At 39.9% G+C, this 26585-nt stretch overlaps 1 protein-coding gene across 7 annotated transcripts in view; it reads right to left on the bottom strand.

Annotated features, from left to right (window-relative positions):
• COL24A1 (collagen type XXIV alpha 1 chain) overlaps positions 1-26585 on the bottom strand; it is a 158733-nt gene that overhangs the window by 115982 nt on the left and 16166 nt on the right. For 6 of the 7 annotated variants that reach the window (XM_064515983.1, XM_064515977.1, XM_064515980.1 and 3 more), the window contains 5 exons: positions 19087-19140; positions 16387-16440; positions 10532-10585; positions 8674-8727; positions 799-843 (listed from right to left, as the gene is read on the bottom strand). In XM_064515983.1, the coding sequence (XP_064372053.1) occupies positions 799-843; positions 8674-8727; positions 10532-10585; positions 16387-16440; positions 19087-19140 (261 nt within the window). The remainder of the gene's footprint in view (positions 1-798; positions 844-8673; positions 8728-10531; positions 10586-16386; positions 16441-19086; positions 19141-26585) is intronic. The other variant, XM_064515979.1, reaches the window with a different exon arrangement.

Here is a 26585-nt window from a genome sequence, read left to right as displayed (position 1 = left end):
CTTCAATGCAAGTCTCACTTTTTTCCTCCATGGTAACCAACCAGTCACTTTTCACCAGCAACTCCTTTAAAGCTTGAGATACACTTCTCTTCAAGCTAACAATGCCTTTTTTCCACTGGCTGTCTCTATCTCACTGCTAAATTATAGTCTACACAGAAAAATCCCAGCGGGCCTGTAATAAAAATCACCACTCATTCAGTTAAGATTTGTGTCAAACTCAGTTAAAGTTATGGATAATGTTCATGAGTTTTTATCTCCCTTCTGGTGACCATCATCTGTTATCATCACCATTTCCCTTTCAATATTGTGCAAAAAGACACTCATGCTTCCGCTTACACTGCAACTGAGAGCCTTGTTACTGCTAACAAAATGCATCAGCAAGTGGCCATCTCTGAAACTCACATTCAGATTAAGTCTTCAACTGGCATGAAAGTGTGAAGAAAGCACTGACTAACCATTCCATTTTCTACATGCTAGGAGATAAAGAAATGCATTAAGTCAGCAGAGGTTTTGAAAGGATCTGAACTGTGCCTCTAACAAGAACTTTACACAAACATCTGCCAAGCCAGTGAGGTAGTTGAAGAAAACAAGCTGGTCTTTTCTATTTCATTTAGGGACATTTTTACTATACTGATCTCTACAGAGTCCGAATTCTTGGGCAAGTACTTTTGATCATTTCCTCAAGCAATCAGTAATTTGCACTGACTGCTTATACTGAACGCTTACATAAGATTATGCCTTCTTCTATCCTCAACTGTTCATGTACTGTATAGTATACTGTGCACTGTCATCACTTACCTGCTCACCCTGTGGCCCTCGCAGTCCCAGATAACCCTTGAGACCCTGCAGGTAAGGGAACAGGAGTGTGATAAATACAGTTAAACACAAAAAATGGACCTTCTTTTCCCAGTTCAAACACCCCGTAAGAGTTTATCGAAACTTTTTTGCAGAATTAGTGTGGTCTACACTCAGCAGCCCATATGAAAGCAGAATAAGAATAAAGGGGTAAGAAATGTTCATGTTCATAGACAATTTCAAGGTATCAGTGTGCTTAAGATGGTCACACACTTGTGCTCATTAAACAAATGAGTACACGGGATGCCTCCCCCAGTGACTGTTGAAACCAGGGATTTGGATTCAGTCCAACGCAATTCCCCATTCCAAATCCTTGTCTTGATTCCCGTTCTGAACAAGGCAGTTCAAAGGACAGGCATAAGCACGGTGTTATCTCAGATTGTTTTAGGATACTCTCTAGGAAGAAAGACCTTCCAGGACACAGAATGCCTCTCTTTTTTTGTTGTTTTTAATTAGAACAAATACCAGCCCGTACTATATTATGGAATTTATCCCACTGGAGAGAATAGCTTGTTCTTTATCCCAGAAATTTTCCCTGTGGTGCTGGAAATATGAAGCTGACAAACTTTACTCGCTGTACATTAACCATTTCAGTCAGAACTTAGCTCTTAAAGAAAAAAAAAGTTAAAAATAGAGCTTGAACCTGCCATCTGCATCAGTACACTTGAAAGGGGAACCTTCTTGGTTGTCTTTGCATTGGACTAAACATGTCCAAACAAACTGACCCAAATGAGAGGCTACAACAGTTGCACGACTGATGTGGGTGCCAAGCATCTGGTCTTCACATCCCTTGCAGCAGTACTAGAGATAGACAGGTTCCCAAAGCTGCAGCTTGAAGGAAGAAGACAAAAAACCCCTTCCCTTATTCTGGACAGAAATCTATGACAAAATTGGCCCCAAAGACATTCACTGGGTACCAGGAGTGTCCTGGACGATGTGGAACATCTGGCTGCCCTGCCATATTATGATGGTCATTAGGTGGGAAAGATGTGAGATGACACAACAGGCCCACTGTAATAAGGAAATTCTACAATTGATTTCAGCAGACTGGGTATCCCCAAGTTTTGGATAAGCTTCTGCATGACCACAAGAGCCCTGCTGCATGGAGTTAATTTTATTATCATATAGAAAATTAAAAGATGTAATGCTTTTGCTTGGTGATAATTTTAGATAATAATAAAGAATCACATCTGTTAGGCTTCAAAATTTGCAATTTTACTATTATAGGCTTGCTTAAGGAATCTTGGTCCAAAAGAGATGCACTTATTAAAAAAACTCAGAAGCCTCATTTTCTCAAAACCCAGCATACCAGGTGTTTGTTCACATCTTACTAATCACACACAGGGCATTGCCAGCTTGCATTACTGTTTAACAGTTTACTAGAAAAACAAATTACATCTGTCTACAAGTTCATAAGCTGCAGGGCTTGCTTCAGGAGTTAAGTTAGAAACTCCGATTTATGCATTTTCTCTCATTTTTGACTGAACAAGCCAGATATAGTTTATTCTAATTTTAATTCTCTCCTTTAACTTAAGTCTAAATAATTTTTATACATTATCTTGCATCTAAGAAGGTCAGCATTGCTGTTGGAAAAGAAATTGCTGTATCATAGAGAGCCTGGAGCTACTCTTGGACAAACCAGTTAACACAAAATATCCCAATTTACTATAATGCCTAAGAACAAATTTTTGATTCAGCCACTTATGTGGAACTAAAAATATCCAAATAAGCCAGTAACACACCTTTAGCTTTCAAGACATGCCTCGAAAAGCCATATAGTTTATTAGGGCCCTGGACCATTCTATGTTACGTGTTGTCCACTTTACACTTTCCCCATATTTAAACGATCAACTAAAATAGGCATTGCTAGAAAAACCTCAGTATTTTATTATTTCTGGACAAGGAGAAAAGAAAAGCAGTGCTAGTATACATGGGAACACTCAGAAAATTCATCAGAATTTAGCTTTAAAGTGAATCAGTTTAGCTGATTAACAGCTACCTGGACACTCTCCGAAGAAGGCACACAACTGTGAGATGAAGTAGGATGACTAATCACAGTGTGCAAGTTTTTACAGCACAGTAGATTACTCCTGCCAGAGGATAACTGCTATGAATTCACAGGCTAGAGTAGTATGTCCATACTGCTTTTCAGAATTGACATAGTTTTAGTTCATTTCAACTTAATTAATGCTGGTTGGGAATAAAGCTTAACTATGTTAAAGCGAATATCATTCCAAAGAGAGAGCTTGCACATGGAGGTTTCTAGTGACTTAGCTAATCCTCTTAAAATTCCTAGTTTTAAGTCTGGGTTCATATTCTTGAGCAAACCCATATAAATAAGCCCCAGTATGCTTTGAGCTAAGATGAAAGTAAGAAGAACTACAAGTTCACATATATGCATTTGGAAAAATGAAATACCTCCCAAATTCTAATGAAGATTAATATTTTGATTTGAAAGCTAAAAAAGAGAAAGGTTTAAAGCTTCCAATTACTCCAATGCAGACTTCAAGCACATTTCTAAGACACAGTAAATTGCAAGGATACTTTAGTTTGCATGAGGGAAAAAACTTCACTGCCAACTAATACGACTCAGACAAGCCTTTGTAAGCAAGTTTAAGTGCCTGACTTCTACCATATGCCTAGCACAGTGGGACACAGACTGAATGAAGTCTCTATGTAGCAAAATAATATAGATATTAAATTGTAACAGCAAGCACTATTCAAGCCAAGTCTGTCTATCTTAGTTGTGCTCATTGTATTTTATTAGATTTTCTCTGCAATTATTAAAATAAATTTGGCACAATGCAGGCAAGTTTGCTAGAAAACAAAGAAGGCTCTGTAACCTCTAAAAATCAGTAGGTAATGTCTTATACCTAATGCTACAAGCATTATTTACAGAGAATACAAAAGATGTTAACCTTTGAAAAGTGCCAAAGGGCTGGAAACAGAAAATTCCTGGCCATAGGGTAAGTCTAACAAACAATACAGTGCCAGGTTCTGTCACAGGAACCTTTTCAGTGCCTACTTGTCATCTTCACATTTTCACCATATGACGAAGTTTCATCTTGTCTGTTGATGTTAGTAACACAACTAAGGCTTCAACAACATTTCTTAGCTGGAATTTCCCAAGGAATGGCAATGTTACTTTATAAAACAGCCTGCAATTTGATACAGGACAGATTTGAAGTTTGGTGTAACTTTACTTTCAGAAGGAGCATATGGAAGGCTTCACTGGAAGCAGTCAGAAATGTCTAGCCTCTCCCCAGGAAAGTTGTACCATTTTAGATGCAATTACTGCTACCTTGCAAATGGAGCTCTGATTGCAGCTGGTCTAGGCAAAACCAACTGGCTTAACTTGAGTTAGTTAAAGATAAACATTATCATTATCCAAAGAATTAAATGACAGGCTGTCTGCTCTCCACTCTCAGTACGAAACTGAGTACTGCTCTAAAGCTCTGGCACAGAAGCAGAGTACAAGAAGGCTTCATCACTGGCTTTCCAATAAGCAGTCTGTTGCAAGGATTTCCTTCTAGCTTTTGACAATTCTGTGCTAATTTCAAAGTCTCTGATGACTTTTGCAAAGATTTTCAAGGTCTAGCCATACAGAAAGCAGTCTTGTGTATGCAGCTGCTGAAGCAATACTGCAGGGCTTATTAAAGGAAAATATTCTTGATTATTCAGAATTTCAGGAATCTCATCCCGTACAGTAAAGGATGAGTTGTTAACACAGTAAATTTTGGCAGCCCATGTCTCACAAAAGCTAAACTCCTGTGAGCAGGCTGGAATTTCAATTAACTGAAATGGAAAGAGAAATTATACACTGATAGCAATGAGAAAAGCATTATTAGAAGGCCATGAAGAACACTTCAAATAAGCTTGATTACTGTATATTGGAATTAATTTTGAAATAGTAATTTTGTGACTAAGAAAGGAGGAAAAGGACGTTTCCTCTGTCTAATTCAGGAATTTCTCTCACACAACTGAACTTCCCTTCTGCTCGAGGAAAATGGCACGCTCCACAAAAAGTACTAAGACACCCTAGGTTACATACAGTTTACATCACCACAGCTACTGCCTTATGCTTATCCATTTACCTTGCTCTTTACAGGATACAAAAATAAAGACAAAAGAAAACATGGAGCCGTTCTCAGTTTGCAACTAATTTTTTCCCTTCTCTCTACACAAATTTTTCAATAAGTCTGACCATATTATACTTTAGTATGTGAATTCTATCAGGATTTTATAGATGCAGAGTCCCATGATTTACTATTACACACATCTTAAACATATTGGGAAGAAAGTTAGCAAAAAAAATGGCCAATCCTTTTCTTTAAAAAATGTTTTCAAACATCGTTGTAAAGTAGTTGCAACCATACATGCACTGCATCATTTCAGTGCATTGGCATGATCTCAGGCAAGTTAATTCCCAGACTACTTCTACCCTAAAGAGTACTGTCCTTTGGTTGACAAATCCATTCCCCACTTCTCTGACTATTAGAGTCAGAGACTACTTGCCTGTCTGTACAGGTGAAGTAAGACTCTTTTCAGGAGGGAGGACAGGTAAGGATGGTGTTTCTCCCGTGAGGTCTCTGAACTATTATAAGAAAGGTTTTGTCAGTGTTGATTTTAAGATGGCACCAAAGATGGCTCCAGATATAAGATCCATGCAACTGCTCTGGAAAGGGCATTCGCCTCCTTACTCTAATCTTCTGTCACTGCTTCTCTGCTTGAAAAGATGCCTGAACCTCTAAACACTTCATAAACATGCAATTTTCAGTTCTTACACTAGAATAAATTTGAAATTCTACCCTTCATGTAACTGAGCAAAACTTGGCCTTTTGTATTGCGTGTTACTGGCAAGAGAAATAAGTCTTACTTAACAGGCAGCCACAAGGACACACACTCTGAAACATGGTGTGTAATGAAAAATAAAATTAATCTCTTCCCAGAGTCTTGATTATTAACATATTTTTGTTTTACTATCTCACTGAAGAAAACAGATTACCAGCTTAAAAAAGAAACACATCGATTTGCAGTTATAATCCAAAACCGTAGTTACTAATACTGTTGTGTTGCACTGAGGCCTTCAAAAATCTTTGTAAAATGAATCTTTCCAGGAAATTCTCCTAACACGATCTACTAAACTCAGCTATTCAGAGAAAACAGAACCAAAAGCACATAGCCTATGACTACTCACAAATTATTCTGGTCCAAAAAGTGAAAATAATATGCACATTCACCCCAAATTTCCACAGCACATGTTTTTGTCCAAGTACTGCATAATATTGCACACAAAGTTCAGAACCAGGCTAATAATGAGTAGAAAAGTCTGTTGAACAGATTGTTTCATCCACGTTAGCACAACGACCTGCAGCATGTGTGATTATGCCCAGCGGAGGGCAGCAGTTATTACTGCGTACCCCTTTGCCAGCTCACTAACACTTCAGCTCTTCAAAGCCACCACTATGGTTAATGGCAAATGAATGCTGAGTTTCCTGAAGAAATGAGTAAACCTCAAACTTAAGTCTTTCAGGAAAACACAGGAAAAGAAAATAATATGAAAAAGAGCGATTGATGTGAAATGAGCATAGATTTGTATTACACTATTACAAACATCTGGAAAAGCATGAGACTTTATTCACTATCAAATATCTCACAGTTTAGAAACTGCTCAGTTAACACAAGCCATCTGTCAAAAAATCAAATAGAAGTTGGAACACCAGTAATTCATATTTAAGATTTGTTCTTTCTATATATGGATGAGAAAGGATATCGGAAATATATTATTTATTCAATACTATGGCAATTCCCCAGTAGTACTGGGCTATAAAACAAAAACGGAAGTAGTTGGGTTTTCTGCACTTTATCCTTTTAGATGGTGTATTTCACAACTATTTGTGCTCACATTACTTTGAAAATAATTTCTAAGATCACAAGCTAACAGCTCAGGAGGATTCAGATAGTGTGTTTATCTATTCACAAATCTTGAATAATGATAACTAAAGATCAGATATTTCAAACAACGAAACATGGGCTTGTCATTAAAAAATAGTCGAGCACAAAATACTCTTTACAGGTGTAGTGCTGTTCAAAGGCTGGTATTCCTACAATCTGGGTCATGCAGAAATTGTCCTAAACACAGCTCTAGTTAGTTTCTGATGTATATGACATGGAAACAGAGAGTAAAATTTCCAGTGATCAAATGAGCACATTTCTCCAGAGAGTCTCTAACCCTCAGATAAGGAGTGAATTCTTGTGGCAGGAAGAGAGAATGATGGCCATGAGATTTTCATTTCCTTGCTCCCAAACATCAGTCTCATAATCCAGAACAAATGACAGCTGCTTCCTATCTAAGAAGCTTTTATTTAAGATAAAACAAAAACTACTTTATTGTCCAGGCAGAACTATCAACCTGATGAAGTGGGAAACCACTATGCTTGGGGATGGATTTGCAAGGTGCCCAAGTCTGGCCAGTGACAAGAGCCATCAATGCCCAGACTTTTAGTTTAGCCCTCAATAGAGAGGATGCAGATTCTTGTCAGAGACACACATTTTCTCAGTTCCCAGAACCATGAGCCACATGTATTTGGAAGGATAAATTTCCACACTCCTCTTGGTGCTAATTAAGTAATAGTTTCCTCTTTTGGCTACAGTTTTAGTCTTGGTCAATTCAAGAAACCAAGGATTAGATTTTTTTTTTTTTTTAAGAAACTATCATACAGTTTTAAGATCAAGATAACGTTGAATGAAGTGGCCGTAAAACATAACACTGAATATGAATTTTGTTGCATTTTTTGTACCATTTTTCTTTAATTTCAATAACAGGCAAGCCTTTATTAATATTCTTTCTTTAAACATCAAGAGTGAGGTCAATATCTGGGCCTGTCTTCCTAAGAATTCATTTCATTCAAATGCTTTACAGGTGCCGTTAGCATTACATACTACTATAAAATTCTGCTGTTATATCTGTTCTCCCTATTTTTTTGTTACACTTGCAACACAGAAATATCTTTTGCAGAGATAGTGATTAATAGCAGTTTTTCTCATCTTGTTGATTCTTACTTCCTTACCAGTTTGATGCTATCTGACTAACCAGAGTAGGCTATGGGATATATATCAGGAAACCTCTCCTTCCACATGAACTATATTCACTTCCTCAGTTTTCTGTGCTCACTTTTTAGTTATTTGCCTAATTTCTTCCACTGACATCCTTCATGTTCCCGCCCCAAAATTACCTGTTTGCCTCATGCTGACATGCCTCTATGAACTGCCGTAATATAGATGTATTTCTTAAATGCAGTGTGTGGCATCTGACATTTCTCTTATTGAAAAATAATACTGCCATTATTATATAGCAGGCAAAACTAGAATGTATTTCACCTGAGTTCTGTTTTAGCAACTCTGGCACACATTTGGAAAAAAGCCAGTTATGCAGTTCTGAAAGACTGAGCACCAGAAGTACTACTGAAAGGAAGGACTTCTTACTGCAAATTGAATACAATTGATTTTAAAACGACTGTATCTTGCAGGCAAGCCTATACTCTCCAGTAACCTCTCTCTTTGAGCATGGCACATCTGTCAAAGGACTCCAGCTTAAGCAGGTGTAATTTACATTCTGCTGCCATGATCTCAGTTCATTTAGTTTTAAGAAAAGGTTTTGCACTGATGGCCCTGGCGCCTGACACATTTGACACTGTACCAGCAGTTGGACAAAAGCCCATGTTCCTTCCATGGTCTCTTGACAATGAGATGTCCATCTACTGGCCACAGATTTGAGCCAGGGAGGTTTATAGGAAAAATGGAAACAGAGTATCTTACCTTCTGGCCTTTGACCCCAGGTGGGCCTGGAAAGCCTACTGGGCCTGGATCACCCTGTAAAACAAAATGGGCAGAATCACTGTGTTTCATTGGAACATGACTCAGGGCTACAAACACGCAGGACTTCATGTCTTTCTGCATTCTTGGACATTTGGGATGAAAAAGTAGATAATTCCATCTTTACCAGGCCTGGAATATTGGCTTAGAGTAAAAAAAATGAAAAAGGGCTACAGTTCCTCTATTGATACTACCTGGTACAGTGTGTGTGCTCCTGCGTCATGTAATGTGGTAAGATCACAGCTAGAGCAGGCTCTGTTCATAACCTCAGAACATTTACTTCTAACCAACATAATAAGCAGGAGTGAAGAAGCTAGACAGTTCTCAAGATAGTCATTCCCTCGGAAGTGAGTGATTTCAACACAAATTAATATATATTTTTAGTTATTACTATTTATTGTGTTAGTGTTATGTCCACAAGCCTCAGACAGGAATCAGGACCCCATCGTTGGGGGTCCTGCGTAAAACATAACAGAAAAGACCTGCTAATCTGTGTAAAAGAAGATATGAAAGACTGATATAGACAACGGTGTTATGGTAGCATATGCGTATTCTCACTCAGGTTCCTTAACTCTGCAACTACATGGCAGCACACCATGAGAATAAGAACAACAGTATCTTGAACGCTAGGGACCTGGAAAAAGATGCATTTTTTTTACAGTTGTTGCTGTTGGAGGAAGAGGGAAGGACATTCCAGTTCTCTTTTCTCAGTGCAAGACTGATAGTAAAGAGATTCATTTTTTTAGGTTTAGTGGCCAGATTCAAATGCAATGAGTCAGGGAAAAGATCCTGGAAATGAGTTAACATCAAGATGAGTTCAAGCCCATTACTTAGGCTGAAGAAATTTGACTTGCGAGAAAAAGTAATTTAAGAACCAAAAGAAAGTGTGAACTAGAGAAATGCCAATTTTTTGATTATACCACTATCTACAGATACCCATGTGAGCTTTAGACTGTTTATCAATGTATTTATGGCAGCTTGGGCTCTGGCTAAAGAATACTCCTAGAATTTCAAGCAGACACATATAGCTTGCATCACTATGATTAGACTGACACAAGTACAAGTCAGCTAGCTTAAATAACATGGCTATTTTTACAAAAGCAACAATTAAATTTCTTATCAGTACACCCATAGACACGTATCTGAATTTTGCCCTGTCTTTGACCCAGTAGTGCTTTAAAACTCAAAATGTATTTTTGTGAATCTTAGGTTTTGACAAATTTTATGCATTAAAAAAAAAACAAACTTATTTCGTGTACAAACCAGCAGCTAGCTAGAATAAAGGTACTTGCTAATGCTTGCTTCATTATTAAGAGCATGAGTCCAGGATTTTTAGAGTGTTTTATATTTAGCACAAATATTTCACAATTTAACTACTAGTGCAAGAATAAAACTTCGCATAAATACAACTTATTCTAAGAATATATAGCACTGGCTAACACATCAGAATGTAAACATGCCATTAGATTTTTAGCATTGGCACATTAGTTTTAAAGCGTCAGACAATCTGTGGATTTGCAATCTAAAACTGAAATAACCACAAGCTTTCAAGCCCACAGTTTCCATGAAGAACCGTTCTAAATATTTATACCCAAACATTTTGGGAAGAGAGGGCAACCGCTAATTTGGCTACAAAACTTTCTCTTGTTTGCATTGGTTACTCCAATACATGTGTCAAAATGCACCAGAGGCACGATACATGCAAGCCATTGCTCTGTTAAAACTTGTGTGAATGTAAAACAAGACTTCAACAAAAGAATGGGGCAGACGAGACATTTTTCTATAATTAAGAAAATATTACCTTTTCTCCATGTTTTGCTTGTCCTGGGGAGAATCCCGGGTCCCCTTTAGGGCCCTATTGCAGGGAAGCAAGGCCATTAATATCACCAGGGAACAGAGATTTTAAGTCATATGCTTGGTAACAAATATTTGCACTGTTATAGCGAAAGGAAGTGAAATGTTCACATAAAATGTACTGGTTATTACAGATTTGCTTTCTAATAACTTTTCTAGTAAAGAACTATAACATAATACAACAGGCTGAGTTTACACTGGAATGAGATTTATAGGTTTTCTTAAATTCATAATCTGTCAGAAAAATATTTAATAAAACAGATTTTATTTACAAACTCGGTACCAATATAGGTGAATTGACATGCCAGTACCCTCAGTTATAACTGAATATATGACCTGCTCTTTGCTTACCTGTGAAAGCCTGATTTATCACAATAACCTGAAAGGAACATCGACGGACTTTGCAGTTATTTCAGTTTCTGCACAATTATGTTTTCTATTCCTTTTCGACCTAAACCTATTTAAAGCTGTGCTTAAAGCGTACCCAATGTCTTGAAACTTCTCATTCATGTCAAAAGCTTAGCTTTCCATAACAGACTTGTACATCCCCACGGTATAATGCAAGGAAATAATTTTCCATTAAAGATATTGGGGTTTTTTTCCTTCTAAAACTCTAGATTTTAGAGTCTAGTCCAGTCTTCCTCAGGCCCGGTACCTGCCTTTACACCGCACAGACATCCTAGCTAAGAAAGATGGTTGTAAAAATTCAGCAAAGTCCTCGGTTCAATCAGGGTTTTTTGAGCAGATCGGCACGCCGTTCCTGGGTAGAAGCTGTATTGCCTGCATCCCACAGGGGGCTGCAGGAAGGGGACGGACCCTGCCGTGTCTCTCCCGTTCCCAAGACTTCCCAGCTCCATCACCATAAGCACCAAAGAACTTAATGTTACTTTATTTTAATCACAGACAAAGATTAAAATCTTGCCTGTGAGAGGTTAACCTTGCCCTGGTCAAGCTCACTCTGCCTTTGTTTAACCGCAGCTGTTAAAAAACAAACAATTTTCCCTGGCCTGAATTAGCCATAACCAGCAATACCAGAGCTCCCCCGAGCCCCGGGGAAGCCCACCAGACTCAGTCACGCAGTAACGAATAACAGTAAGTTATTTATCCCTTCTCTCAACTACCCGAAAACCTCCCTTTCCTGAGGTGGCGTGACGCCATGGAGATGCTCCCGCCGCCACTGCCGGGAAGGCCGCGCCACCGCCTCAGCGCCGCTGCCACCAGCCAGGGGCTCCCCGCAGGGCTGTGCCGCACCGCCAGGGCCCCCGTCCCACGGCCGTGGGGCAGCAGGGCGCTGGGGGCAGCCCCAGCTGTCAGCGCTGCTGTGGGGCCGAGCCGAGGCCCATGAGGGCCCCCAGGGCCTTCATGGGGTGTTTGTGGATAGCGGCCGCTTGAAAACCTGCCCTGATCTAAACGGTGGATTCGCCCTCGCGTGTGGAGGGGCCCTGCTGGTCTACCAGCTCCGGTGGGACCACAGCGCCCCAGCGACGCCGGCGATACGCCGCCCCTGCGGCACGGGACCAGCTGTGGGGCTGGCTGCGGCAGCTCCCCAAGCGCGGCGGCGGGTGGCCGCTGCAGACCCGCGCCCCGCGGAGCGGCGAGCAAGCTCGCTGCCCTTAACAACGGGTCACCGGCAAGTTACGCCTCCTGCGCCAGCTCCCTGAATGGCTTTGCACCAATCAGGCAGCCACCAGGGACGCTCCGATGGCCACGGACTGAAGCTATGTTCATACGTTAATAACTGAAAATAAAATAATTGAGTATATATGGAATCTCTGGTTTTATTCATAATAAATGCTGCTTACAAAAGACACTGTAATATTTCATTGACTTGTTCATATAGATGGCACAGGCCACACCAGTTCTCTTGATTTCAAAGCTGTAAAATAACCTCTGGATGTCCACAACTCATAAACATCAAGGTCCATTCTTTTCACCCCAAAATATATTTTCTGTAGCCAAGGAATACTAAAGTTATCCCTCAGCAGAGCTGGACTAGAGATGGCACATGTCCTTCACTGACAGAGAGCTAAAGTTGGGGAAAACAGCTGCTTGGACATTCCCAGGAGAACCCTGCTCTCCGCTACCAAACTCTGGTGCGTAGCAGACGTGCCCAGACCTACGCGCGAGGTCCAGCTGCCCAGACAGGGTGACACTCGCTTGCAGTTTGGGCAGACGCTTGCCTTCCACTAAAGTTCCAGTCGCGATGAAGTTATCATTAACAGCCGTAACAACTGCAAGTACTCTGTGCCCATAAGCCCTGTTTGGTAATGCTGGCATCATGAACAAGATCAAAAAAAAAAAAGAGAGATTTTAGCAGTGATGTTAACTGAAGCACTAAGTTCTTAGGCCGATGCCTTCAGCAGGAAATCTAGCACTCTGAATTAGATGCCTAGATGACCTCAGGGAGGCACTTTTATTCATGCTGAGTAAAATACACTAAGAGATTTCACTGATTCACTGCATTTTACTTTCAGACATTCCTCTTAACATAGAGCAGGTACCTCAGTTCTTAATCCATACCACGTATTTAATGACTACACAAAGTACAGGCCTTGGTGCAGCTGCTGCAACAGCCACTGCAACGACACATCACTTCTCCAGCACTTCAGGCTCTTGGCATCCACAGGCTAACTGGAGTTCTCTCACTTTTTTCAGTCTTTGTAATCAAAGTTTATCAAGCTGTTCTAAGGACACCTTGGAAAATAAGATAAGTAAAAATTCTGTACAAAACCGAACAAACAAAAATCATAGGTGACATGACGGGCATTAGGCAGGTGTCAAAATTCTCATCATAAAATGCACCACCCTGTATCCTGTAATGTAACTATAGTCTCACAGAAGAGTCTTTGCTGGTGGAAAAGACTAACTACAGGCATTCTGACATCAGGGCTGTTATGTGAAATGATGATTCTTTAAAACACACTCATCAGCTCTTCAAAACAAGAATGAGAAAGATCTAGAGCAAAGCGTGCTATGGGAAGGGCAAAATTGTTCTCTTTCATCTCATCAAATATATGAAAAGATCTCAGTTTAACAAATCTTTGCTAGCTTATCTACTGAGAAGATATCATTTTATTACAATATACCATTTCCCTCCCCTCTTTTTTCTGCCCCCTCTTTTTCAATATGCTTTCCAGATCAAGATTTGTTTTCTTGCAGACTCCTTCTGTCTACTCCCTGGATCTCTTACCCCAGGCTCTTCACACCTGATTGCCAAGAGCAGGTCTCCATCTGTGTGACTGCCCAGTTCAGAGGCTGGTGAAGATAGCTGAAGACCACTCGTGACTTTAACAAGAACAGTTTAGGCCGGGCCTTCTGAGGACAAAGTGGAAGAGCTGCCACCCTTGGCTGGAGAGCTCTGGTTAGCCTAGTAGTGTCCAAGGCGCAACGCTCACTGCTCAGAGACACATGCAAGACGAGCAGCATGAGCCTTCCTGACAGTCAACTGTTTTAGACCTGTAACATACATGGCTTTAATCTGAAATGCTACTAGGTCTGATCCTCCTCTTGCGTACACCATGCCAGGTCAAGAGTTATGCCACTGTGGCTTAGATTTGTGAGGCCATTTGAGGAGAAACTAAGCTTGCTGAATCCTAAGCCTGGAAATATCATGGCAAAATGAATCTGCCACATTGACCTGGTATGTCCGGCCACATAGAAGACAGTTCTTCAGCATGGTAAAACTTATCTGAGCATTTTCCAACTGATTCACATTTTGGTAGGTAAATTGCTATACTCCTTGAACAACACCAATCCATCTTCCGCCTCCCTTTGCAACATGGGCATATTAAAATAAGGGTGGTAGTAAAACTGTGATCAGTTTTCAGCCAGTTAAACACAGGCCTACTGATGACTTACCTACACAGCCTTTCCCTTCCTCCCTTTTGCCTATAAGCGTAATTAATTCAATGTTACTTTTAATCTATAAACACGCGACCATTATCATACATGGCTTTCAAATGTGGGTGAATAACACATGACCACAGGTCAAAATGTGAGGGTAAAATAAAGTGCTTAGTATTTAATCTAATTACATTACATTGCAGTTAGAACAGTGCCAGAATCTGCAAACTAGGTCTTCTTGAAACAATCCTTTTTTTCAGAAAGTTAGGAATACAGACGAACCTCATGCATAGTTTTAAATGACTTTAAAACACGTCAACTGTTTTATCAGGAGTTAAATGTTGAAGACCCTCAGCTATCAATTGGAATTGCTAACATACTCTCGGGGCAGAATCTGCCTCTCAGTTGGAAGTGATCAGTAGAAACACAGAAAACTAAAAGCATATTAATTAATATTGTTCCATGCTTCAAGCAAGCGCATAAGGGATGCTTCAACATAGCAGGGAAAAATGCATGTACATCAAAGGCAGAATAAAATTATATGTTAAGTTTCTGCCAGAAAACGGCTGTGACTTGTCTACCATGTTTTAAGATTAAACAAAAGTTTTTCATTTCAGCTTACACAACCAGTGCAGGTCAGCTTGTTGTTCATACTTAATCCTTGGCGAGCACCTGGCTCATTTCTACTCAATTAAAAGTATTTTAAAAGATACTTAAATTGCAAGAGTAACTTACAGTCTAACAGAAACTGATAACTGCTAAACACATAGGAAATATATACATACATATATACATATGTGTGTGTGAATATACACACACACAATATATTTATGTATGTGTGTATACATATATATATACACACACACACGTATGTATGTATAAGATTGCCTTCTACTCTTAAAAGCATAGAACCAGTTAGAGAACTGATCAGAATTACGATCTAATGAACAAAATATGTTATGAAACAAATCTGAAGATTAATTGATTGCAATTATTTTCCTAGCATTGTATTCTTCATTATATAGCCTTTGTAAATATTGTAAAAATTAATTACAAGTCTCTAAGTTTAGGTGTTCTCATAAAATAATAATAAAAGGACACATAAGAAATACAAAGCTACATTACTTTACAGCGTCTAACATCACAAGCTTTATTACATGTCTTTTTATGACCTCGAGCAGTTTTTAACACCTGTCATGACAGGTCAGATTCCTGCCATAAGGAACTGCACTAAAACAAATGATGGTTGCTTTTGTTTTTTCCTAACACATCTATCAAATTGTTCAAACTAAATATGAGTTGAAGGCATTTTGCAACTGCACAAATCTGTCAAATCTATTTAAATGGCCTACATTACACAAGCTTGAAGGGTTTTATTTGAGCTCCCTGATCTACTACTTTTCTTCTTTGGTTGTAAATATCACATCCATAAATCTACTGAAAACTTTTCAATTATATAAATCAAGTGATAATGCCTGAAATATTGGCATATTTATATGTGAAAGGTCAGGCACTGGCAAAAAATAAAAAATAAAAATAATTTAAAAAAAAGAATTTATGGAGAACGACTCAGTCTCTTTTTTTTTGTTTTTAATCAAGGCAGAATGTTACAGCAATTAAATATTTATTCTCATTTAAATACCACTTTATCAAAGAGGCTGGGCTGATTTACATGAACTCTTTTGGGAAGCACAAACTGTTGCATGGATAAGAGTTTCCAGGTCATCAGTCTGCACACAGGCATTTTTCCCCCTATTTTTTCCCATAATTTTTTTCCAGCTATTTTGTTTTGATCTTGAGCTCAGTTTGATTGGTTACATTTAATTTAAAATTGTTTACAGCTCCAGTCTCTATTTGTAAACCCATGAAGGCCAGTCGCTTCTATTATAGGGAACAGTTCTATGGCTTCCAAAAAGGGATCAAGTAGTTCACATATTCAGCATGGATAAATTAACTCACCTTTGGACCCGGCAATCCTGGCAAACCTGGATTACCATGTGGTCCTGGAATACCCTATAAAAAAAAGGGGGGGGAGGGGGAAGAGGGGGATTATTCAGTACTCCACTGAACAACTGTGAAGAGTTTGCAGAGAACCTTTTTACAGCACCACCTTTGCTTTTAGAACCACCAGTTGGGATTTTCTAAGGATTCTAAAAAAATAAAATAAAATAAACCATGCACTTCTTCCTAAAAATTAAAAGTAAAGCTAAGCACTTTCCATTCCTTTAAAAAATCTCAGTTTTTATTGTCTTCCCAAGTAATTTCTAACAGGTATTTGGGAGGTAGTCACTGCAGCATCATTCTCCAGCTACAAAATATTGAAGCATGGGAATGAAATAGAAAAATTCTGATCATCACATGCTGAGGTACCCAGTTACACACTGCAGAAGGAAGGAATTGGGTCAGCTCTCATTGCCTTCAAAGACAATTCAAAGCAAAGTATTCCACCTCCTCTAAACAAATCATTGCTGATGAAAATGGGTAGAAAATGGGCTTGTTGTTAATACAGTTTGACTACAAGAATTTCAGCACTGTTACAGAAACTCAGAGGAAAACAATGGGGTATCAGGACCACCTATATCTTGTTAAAACACTATCCAGGATAAGTATCTGTTCCTGCAGTATGCTTCATAAGCCTGAGTCCTTGAGAAACTGGACGTTAGGGAAAATATTCGTCCCAAAGGCTGTCAAAGAAGCTATTTATTTTCTAAACACAGAAGGATGAAATTGGTGAAGTCTTATACCTGGTAGCAAAGTTTTTCTTAAATTCACTAAGGCCAAAATTTTACCCAAACAATTTATCCAAACACCAAAATAATAAGAATCTGTTTCAACTCTCTCAAATTCAGCAGTTTTACAATGAATAAACTCAGTGTTTATTTTTCCATCATATGACTCCGAATTTACCAATTATACCTTGCAGTAACACTGAAAGCTATACCTCTTAAGTGCTTCCTCTCACTAATGGTAATGTTGACATAACTCCTTAGAAACGCTGATCCCACATGCTGTTTGAGAGATTAGTTTGCACATAGGCAACTTTGGAGGCTCTCTCAGGGATTTAGGAGAACGGAAACAAACAGAAAGTGCCAATGGAGCTACAGTGCCAACGGGGCTCCAAAGACTAGGGAGTCAGGGGCATAAATGAAGAAGTGCTGCAACACAGAAGGGCAAAGGCATCCTGGCTGCACAGGAGACATCAGGGGAATTTGATCTCATTGCTGATTAAGCACTGCACAAAGTTGGTCCAAAAATAAAAGTGATCAAAACAGGAATAGAATACAAGGTTACCCACCAGATTGCAGGGATCAAAATCAACTTTTAACAGAAATCTATAATCATCATTCAGGCATTGGTATAGCATCCAAAGCATCCAACCTGTGACAGGATCAGATCTGGACCTGAGAAGTCCTGAAGCAGGCCCAAGCAATGAGGCTCTGCTACTTCCCTTTGACATCGCGAGACACATTTCAAGATCCCAAACGGCAGCTCATGTGGCAGAAGACAGAAGTTACAGGGCAGACTAATAGTTGTGGAGATGAACTTTGTATCAACACACGGGCAGCCTCATCTAAACCAAAGACAAGCACCCACTTATGAGGATTTCCTTGGTGTGGGGGAGCCTGCCCTCGATGCAGGAACAGAGGCAGTACAGTTCAGCAGCGTACAAAGCTAAAGCAAATGAAGGAGCTGTCAGCTCCAATATAGGAGGATGATTTGAAAGAAGGATCATGGAAATTAAGTCAGGAAGATATGGATTTGAAGGAACTGTGTCTTCATTTTATACTTTTAAATGTTTCTCAGCCATTCCCCTTTCCTCTAGCTGCTCTAAACCATGCAATATTCTCCTCCTCTGACCCATGCACTTTCCTACCCAGCCACTCCAGGTTTTGAAAGCCAGCAAACTGCAGGACACTCAGGATTGGTTTCAACACGCTCTTGAGTGACAGCCTGGTTAGATATTCCTCCAGCGGCTGACTCAAAATCCCACACATCTGCTGAGCCTTCAATATAAACTCCTCTCTTCCCTCCCGCTCGCCATTTGGCTAGATGAACACACTCCAGCCACAGCCACCACTGCATCCCCAGCTCTCTTGGCCCCAAATTTCCCACTCGACAAACCCTTCCCTTCTTTCTCAGTTTGCTATAATATCTCTTTTCTTGAGCATGCTACACAGGCAGGTATCACCCCTTTTATCAAGCTGCTGCAATACAAGAGACTAAAACCAATTATTGGGGATTTTTTCCCGCCCAGCAGCGGTTAATACTGTTTCCACCACCTGTGCATCTGTGGCTGTGGCAGGCATTGCTCACTCCCCCTCCTTCCAAAAACAAACGAACGTGACCTCAGTTTGCTGAGCCGCAGATGCAAGCAGCATGCAAAAACTAAAAATTAGTATTACGAACAGCAAAAGCTAGGTGCAAAGGTAACATTACCCTGTACGCACAACCCGTGCAGAATTAACTCTGCTGGATGTCACAGCAGAAAAAAAGGCTGCTTACCTTGCCTTACTTTAACCTATCTGCCAAAATTTAAGAATCATGCATTTCATAATCAAGAAGCATATGAATACAGTTGAGAAAAACAAAACGATGCAGACTCCCGTTTGATCAGCGGTATGCCTAGAGCTACACAAAGAACGGAACTGTTTTACTCACCCGAGGACCTCTCTTTCCTGATGGACCAGGTAAACCTGGAGGACCTGGAGGACCCTGGTGATACAAAATCAAAACAGTTGAGGCTAACACCAATACAAGGATAGTACAAGTCTAAATCAGACCAGTTGATGACTTTTTATGCAAACCTTCTCAGCTTGAAAACCAATTCCCAAACTACAAGCATGTGTGTTTTTAATCTGGCTGCAAATCAGAGATTTATGTTTAGAAAGTATTTTAATGGGGAATTGGAGCCAACAATTTAGATAGTAACTTTCGCTTAAGCATATTCGTATTATGTAAAGAAGAGCTCAGTTCAAGGACTAGAAACAAGTGAGTGTAGTGTATTTCAAAACACAGAATAGAGAATAATTCAGCCTTTTTAATTAGCATGCTGACATGCCAAATGCACATTTTAGAAAATTCAGAGAAGTACCTACAAAAATTGAGATACTACCTCATCGAAAAGACAGATGTGAAGTAGAAGAAACATAATAAACATGAACAAATGGTTGTTCAGTTTCCTAATTATGAACTTCTGATAAGTGGTAGCATGTTCATCCTTAGTTTCACTTGTATATAACGAATATCACCCTCTCTAAAGAGATGCATTTTTTTTAATGAATGCACTCCTATATATGCTAGCATATATCCAGATGTAGCCTTTGCAAACACATTAGATGATTATTAGTCATTGTGAGAATATTAGATAGCATACCACCCTCCAGATTTCTAGTTGTTTTGATCGTAGAACTCTTTCCTTTGTTACATGGTCGTTGCTCACTTTCGAAACCACAGGACCTACCTCATCCCACTCAAATAGGAGTGAGAGCTCTAAACCAAAATCTGCACTAACTCATATATTCCATCCATCACACTGGAATTCTGAGGATGCGTGGGCTATCCTTAAGGGTGAATTCAGCTCCCACCCAAATGCCAGCACAGCAAGTCCCAGCTGTAGCAGAAGCAAAATACTCCTGCTGCTAGGGAAAGTAAGCATCAAGAAAGTAAAACCTCATGAAGGAAACCAGTCAATGTTAGCAGGGAAGGACTCGGCATGCTCTTTCACCCAGGTTTCCCTGCACTCCCCCCCTGCTCTGCAAATACTGCAATCTCTCAGCTAAGGCACTAGATAAAATACTTTGAATATTGCACTGCTCATCACCGAACAATAAAAGCTAGCAGGAAAAACAGTGAAATTAGAAGGGCAACTATGCTGACTAAAATGGTGAACAAATGGGCTTTGCAGAAAAGAGACACTGAGGCAGAGACAGAGAGAGAGAAAATCTCTAACACCTCTTGGAGCTGTATTAAGATGACAGCTGTATTTTTAAAAAACTAAAGGTTTAGAGAAGTGATATTGCTTTTTCCTAGGAAAGATAACATCACTGGCAAAGATGACAGTGCTAATTAGGGACTTTACACAATGCCAGGCCAATTATCTTCACTTGGCCAGAATACAGACAACTTTGGACAATTCTGGGGAAAAAATTGTTCTTATGAGGAGGGGGGGAAAAAAGATACTTAGGAGTCTGATGTTTTTTACTTGACAAAATTATACTAGATGAAGTCTTCCATGGTCAAGGACAGGGCAGCATTTCAACATTCTAGACTCAGCAAAGACTCCTCTGCGCTCACTCAAGGAAAGTCTGTCAGAGGCACGCTGATATTTCCACATAGCCATAGCTCTATTAATTAAATTGTTTAAGAGAACAGTGTGGGTTTTTCATTGGAAAAGGAAAGCTGCATTAAAAAGCATCCAGCTGACATCTGGAACCTCACTAACTGCAACAGAACCATCAGAATTAGAAAACTTCTGTTTCTGGAGCAAGCCCCTGCAACTCATGTGGACTTTCCCAGAAGGCAAATGATAATCTATTCTTTTCTGGGCTGGTAATTATGCAGCTCTTCATAAAACTTGCTTAAAGCATGAGATAGCTGTATAGGCTATTCAGTAAAGATCCTTTATATTGTCTCCCTGCCATTTCACCTGTAATCGCTAGGTCATTAAGAGCAGAAGCCTTGACTCTTTGAAATGCTGAGCACTGGTTGTTGTTCCCAGACTGCTTGCCTGGAAAAGCTCAAGTGGCCCCCAAAGTGAAAGTGGTGACTTATGTAGCCTGGAAGACATTTTATGAGTTATACTGATAGCTGTTTCCCTGAAGGTAGGGTCATCGCCATCACAGCTGTTTGAAGAGAGCTATGGGATGGGCCATGACAGTACAGAAAGACATCCCTTTCTGCTGTGGTCCTACCCTGCTTCTGCAATTGAGATACTAAGCAGTAATGAGAGTTTTGCACTGTAAAGTAATCACTACAACGGAGCAAGGCCCACAGGATGCTGGAACCTGCTCAATCCAAGTTTAATCCTAATTGTAGGGCAACTGCCTGTTCACAGTTGGGAATATTTGTATGTGCACACATAATGTGTTAAGTCATACTGAAACACACACCATATATTTCCCTCTCCATGTAATTTAAAGGATGTAAATCTGTTACAGTCCCAGGTAACAAGTGCTAGTCTTTAGATCAAACTGTAACATATCATACTTTCAGCTACGGAGGTTGCCTGTTCACCCCGATTGTATAAGTACTAACTAGCAACCTCATATTTCTTCTACAGTAAAAAGACTTCAACCTATATTTCATATCTAATAATAAAAAATTTAGCAGACAGACATGGAAAGCTCTTGACCTGACATTCATATCAGGAGATTTCCAAAAAAAATGGAACTGAAAAGGCACAGAGAGCTCCCATCCTGCCATTGCTGAAGTAATGCTTTCCAATCTATCTTCTCAAATTTTAAGTTAAGAGATGCACTTTGCTTGGAAAATTACCCTGGGACTACAAAGGTATTACATTAAAAGTAATGCATTTTTTAATGAAGTGGAGTTGTTGCAGAAACTGTACCTTCTTTTGTAAGTTGTGCTACAAAGTTCTTCTCTATTCCTGTTTCAGACATTCATTGCATTCCTTAAAAAGATACTAATAGCCAAAACCAGCTTTTTCCTAACAACAGAAATTTTAACGTGTTTATTTACATCCCTGACCTTCATTGCTGATTTATTGAATGAGGACAGCTTTAATATTTTTGCCCATGTGGCTTCTTTTTTATTTTTTTTTTAAACAGCATCTGCTTCCTTTGCAAATAAACACTTTGTAACTACATTAATTCATGAGTAATTATTTCTCTGATCTAAAAACACAAAAAGAACTAAATCTAAGAGAGGAAAAACTTTTTTTTTCCCCTATGTGGTGGGAAGATACAGTCCATTCTCACAACCAAACCAACTATCAGCAACCCCTAAAACCTCTTACTGCCCTAAAAGTAGCAGTAAGAGTAATTCTTGAACTCTGCAGCCAGAGATGAATAATGCTTTCCCAAAGTGCTCTAAAACAAAGTGAACTGTTGTAGATAAAAGTCTCTCAAACAGTTAGATAAATTTAACTTTATGATCTCTCTAGACTTGGAATCTCCTTCAGCCTTCATCTTACATTTTTTCTCCAGTAAAAAGACCACTTTCTATACAAAAACACTATTGCCCTCTCTATCTGTGAATGTGGACAAGCCCACAGAGGCTGTCTGACAACACTACTGCTTCGCAAATATGCCATGGAATTGCCTCACTGACCTTATTGTACCCCGCAAAGGGTATCCCGATTAACCTGTTCCTCAATTTTCCCATAGGAGTAACATGTTTCAAGGAAACATTATCAGCACCTAACACCAAGAAACCAGGTACTTTATTAAAGTATTAACAACGATTCCCCTTAAACAAATTACCTAGCTCTTAACCTCCAGCCTGGACTCCTAATTGCAACTGGAGCTCAGCTGAGAGCAGACTTAATGCAGCACAAGAAAGTTTTCATGGAAATGCTTTTTCAACTAATTGTAAGAAGTTATCCTACCCCATAAACTTCTCCAGACTGCAAAAGCAACTACAACTTCAAACCAGCCTGACTGTTTTCATACCAGCTGGGAAGGTCCTTACATGTATGGTATAGAGAGAGCCCGCAGGCACCCCTGTAAGCCGCAGAAGTCAGCTTCAGAGAGTGAGTCAATCTGATCTCTCTCAAACCAAGGAATTAGTCATTTGTTTGAATAGCTTTTCCTTCAACAATTGTAAACAGTAATTAAGCAATCTTTAAGCAATTAAAAGTGTTACCATATTTTTTGCATTTGACATTTTAACCGTCAACAAAAATAGCAACTATGTGTAAATATTACAGATGCAAATTTTAAATTCATTGCTTCAATATGATCAGTTTACTCAGGCTGTACATGGTTTCTTTAAAAAAGATACTGTCTTTAATAATTGTGAACATTTCATTTAGCCAGTGAGGGGAGATGCTCAAGTTCCAAATAATCGTGGCTTGATCCTGAAACATAAAAGTAGATGCTACACTTCCAGTAATTCTCACTGCTCTTCCATTGGTCCCCAATGAATGCATTGATGAACCTTCACAGACATTTTCTAGTATACTGAGCTCTTCTACGGATATGTGTGTTTTAAACCTGCACCACCAACGGTGATAGGAAGCATTTGATTTCCCTCACACAAGCCCCCAGGGTTTCAGAGGCACAGTGGTCAATTCTGCACTCAGCAGTTAAAACTGCTGTGCTCACTGCAATGCTGATCCCGAGCCGTTCAGTACACAAATCATGGTCACTGAAGTTCCTCTTGCAAAACTGTGAAGCTTCTCTCTCTAGAAGTAATATCGCTAGCTTTGTGACATAAATATCACTGTGGTGCGCCATTTTTCAGTTATGGCCTACCTAAAATTTCCTACGATATCTTGCCTTTCTACAAACATGTAGAACAACTATTAACTTACTCTTTCCAAAACCATAATGTTTGTCCCTTATCTTCATTATTAAGCAGAAAGGCAGCATGACTGCCTTTGCTCAGAGTCATATTTTCTAAAACTACGACTGTTACCGCAACCTTCTGGAATCCTTCCAGTTTGCCTAAGTTTTTCTTAAAGCGCAGCAGCCAAAATCCAAACCGCAGCCCCAGCATACCCAGACCCATAGAAAAGCTGTCCACCTCTGACACCCAATACTCCCATTAACATATCGAGCATTACAGTGATAAGACGGATTCATTCTGCAGGGTGCTGAAACATCACTCCAGCACCTCTCTCTGACCACCTAACCGCTCACTCCCCCAGCTGCTATTTGTGCTTTTGATTTGTGCACTATTGCACTAAATTTCAACCTGTCAGTTTTAGATCATCCAGAATTCTGATGCTGTCACTCAACATTTTTGAAGCTACTCTCAGCCTGCTTTTTCTATTTTTTATCCATTTTTTAATCCAGCTTATTAATTATTCAGCAACTAGCACACTACCAAACATGAAAGTCCACCTGCTTTTTTCCTCTTGCTTCATTTGCATTTCCTTTGAAATGATTAAAAACAAACCAAAAAAAAAAAAAACCCCAAACCACTTTTCCTTCCAAATGCCCTAGAGCAGGCAGTCACTTCTGTATGATAAATCTTTTTTTTCCTCTCTCTCTCCATGTCTCCCTTCTTTAACTAGAACGTCTACGATAGCCAAAGCAACATCATCATCATCAGAGGAATATATATGGCTTTAGGTTATGGATTAAAGCTTTCCAGGTTTTCTGTGCAGATGATGGGCAAACTGCACCTGTTTCAGGTGAATTTAAAAATGCTTAAGAACCAAGATGACTTCATTTCTGTTAAGTTTTTATCTAAGCTGGCAGATACTGAGATAAAAATTTCTCAGCCTGAGCAGGGAAATATGAGGGTTGTTTGCCAAATTAAAGTGCATGGAAGAGATTAACTGCCTGATATATCACCTCTGGCTAGGGAGAGCCTCAGCAAGCAACTTCACTCATCTCAGAAATAAGCTATGAGTGAAATCCTCAGTGACACTACCCTTGCTGATGTCACTGGTTTTTAGCACCTCATTTAGGGTCTTTAAACTCTTTCCCTCTTTAAGGGGTTCTCACCCTCTCTTTGCTGTGGTAACAGTAACTCAAGCAAGACTCTGCCATCTTCTCCTTAATGCCAGGCTTGTGTTTCTAGCTCCTTCCAGCCATATCTCCAGATTACTCGTCCTGTCCTTAGCAACTAGATACCCTAACGGGCTCCACATCTCAGTTTTCTAATGCTTCTCCTCCTGGCTGAGTGTCTTCATGATCCACAAAGCTTTTCCAACAGAGAAAACTCATTTTTCAGAGGAAGCCAAATCCTGCACGGATGGGCTGTGGATGCAGTCACCTGCCAGCAAGTAACCTAACGCAGCTCTTATTAACCCTCCTGTCAGTGTGGGGCTATATATGTTACTGCAACCAGCTTTAGGGCTTTGCAATGAAGAATATCACCTTGAAAATTAAACAGTTTAAAAATACACAACGGGTATATTTTCTTTTATGTTTATACAGCACCACCATCCTGTGCAATACAAAAAGGAGTAGCTCATCGGATGAACAGAGCAGCTTTGCCTCTAGGTAGTGGTTCAGGCTGAGAAATCCACACTGCTCCACTTCAAACTTACTTCATGTTTGGAAAGGGATTTTGGTCCTCTCAATTGCTAGAATTTTCCTCAGGCATAGTAATTTTGAAGAAACGGGTGCCTTTTCCATACGTTATCCCTACAGGAAAGGCTGAATTCTGGAGCCCCGTGTGGTAGTGAAGAGCAAATTCCACAGCGGTGGGATCATGCAACACACGGGGCCTGATTACACACAGCAAGAATCAGTGCCAGTAGATGATTAAAAGCTAAAATGAAGCTGAGGAGTTTGAGAACCACAAAAGCTAGTTATTGCCTGTCAACTCCAATAGAAAGAACATTGTTTCTGTGTTGAATTTTGAAAGAAGGTTCAAACCAACCACAACATGAAGGGTGGAAGGAAAGGGCTTTTTCATGCCTCATCAGGACTTTTTGCTGCAAGGGAACTTTGCAAGTCACTCACTGTCTCTTCTTTAGGCTCCCCACTGATGAGACTTTGTGCATATCCATGTATTAAAGTGTTACAGCCATGTAGATGAAACCTGCATTGTCAGCCCTCGCTCCACGAGGGTACACAGCTACAAAAGCAAACCAAGAGCACTCTCTTCATGCCTGAGGCCAATGACAGCAGCACACACTGTGCTGTACAAATGCCGCCGGGCAAAGTTCCTTACAAAAGTCTAGTGTGGAAAAGGCCAAATAGAGACCTTTCCTCTCTTTGGCATCCACCTCTTCTTTGGCAATGCAAAGCGTTAGCATTGCTGGGGCTCAGTGGATGCCACCAGCCCTGCTGGCACCCAGAAGGTCTAGATAAGCCTCCTGGCTCTGCTGCCAACCTCCTCTACAACCTCGGGCAAGTTATTAAATCCTGACCCAGCAAAACAGCACAAATGCAACACATTCACTCCCACAGGACCATGGCTGTGCGAGGGCTGCTGCAGTCGCCTTCCTAGAGGAGACAAACTTCTTCCGCATCCCCAGCTTGCAAGATAGGGGCATTACCATTTTCTTCACCTTTTTT

Source organism: Dromaius novaehollandiae, chromosome 8, assembly GCF_036370855.1.
Source record: "Dromaius novaehollandiae isolate bDroNov1 chromosome 8, bDroNov1.hap1, whole genome shotgun sequence".
NCBI classification, from domain to species: domain Eukaryota; kingdom Metazoa; phylum Chordata; class Aves; order Casuariiformes; family Dromaiidae; genus Dromaius; species Dromaius novaehollandiae.
Note: the sequence above shows the minus strand (reverse complement) of the source record. Positions and strands in the feature narration are given on the sequence as shown.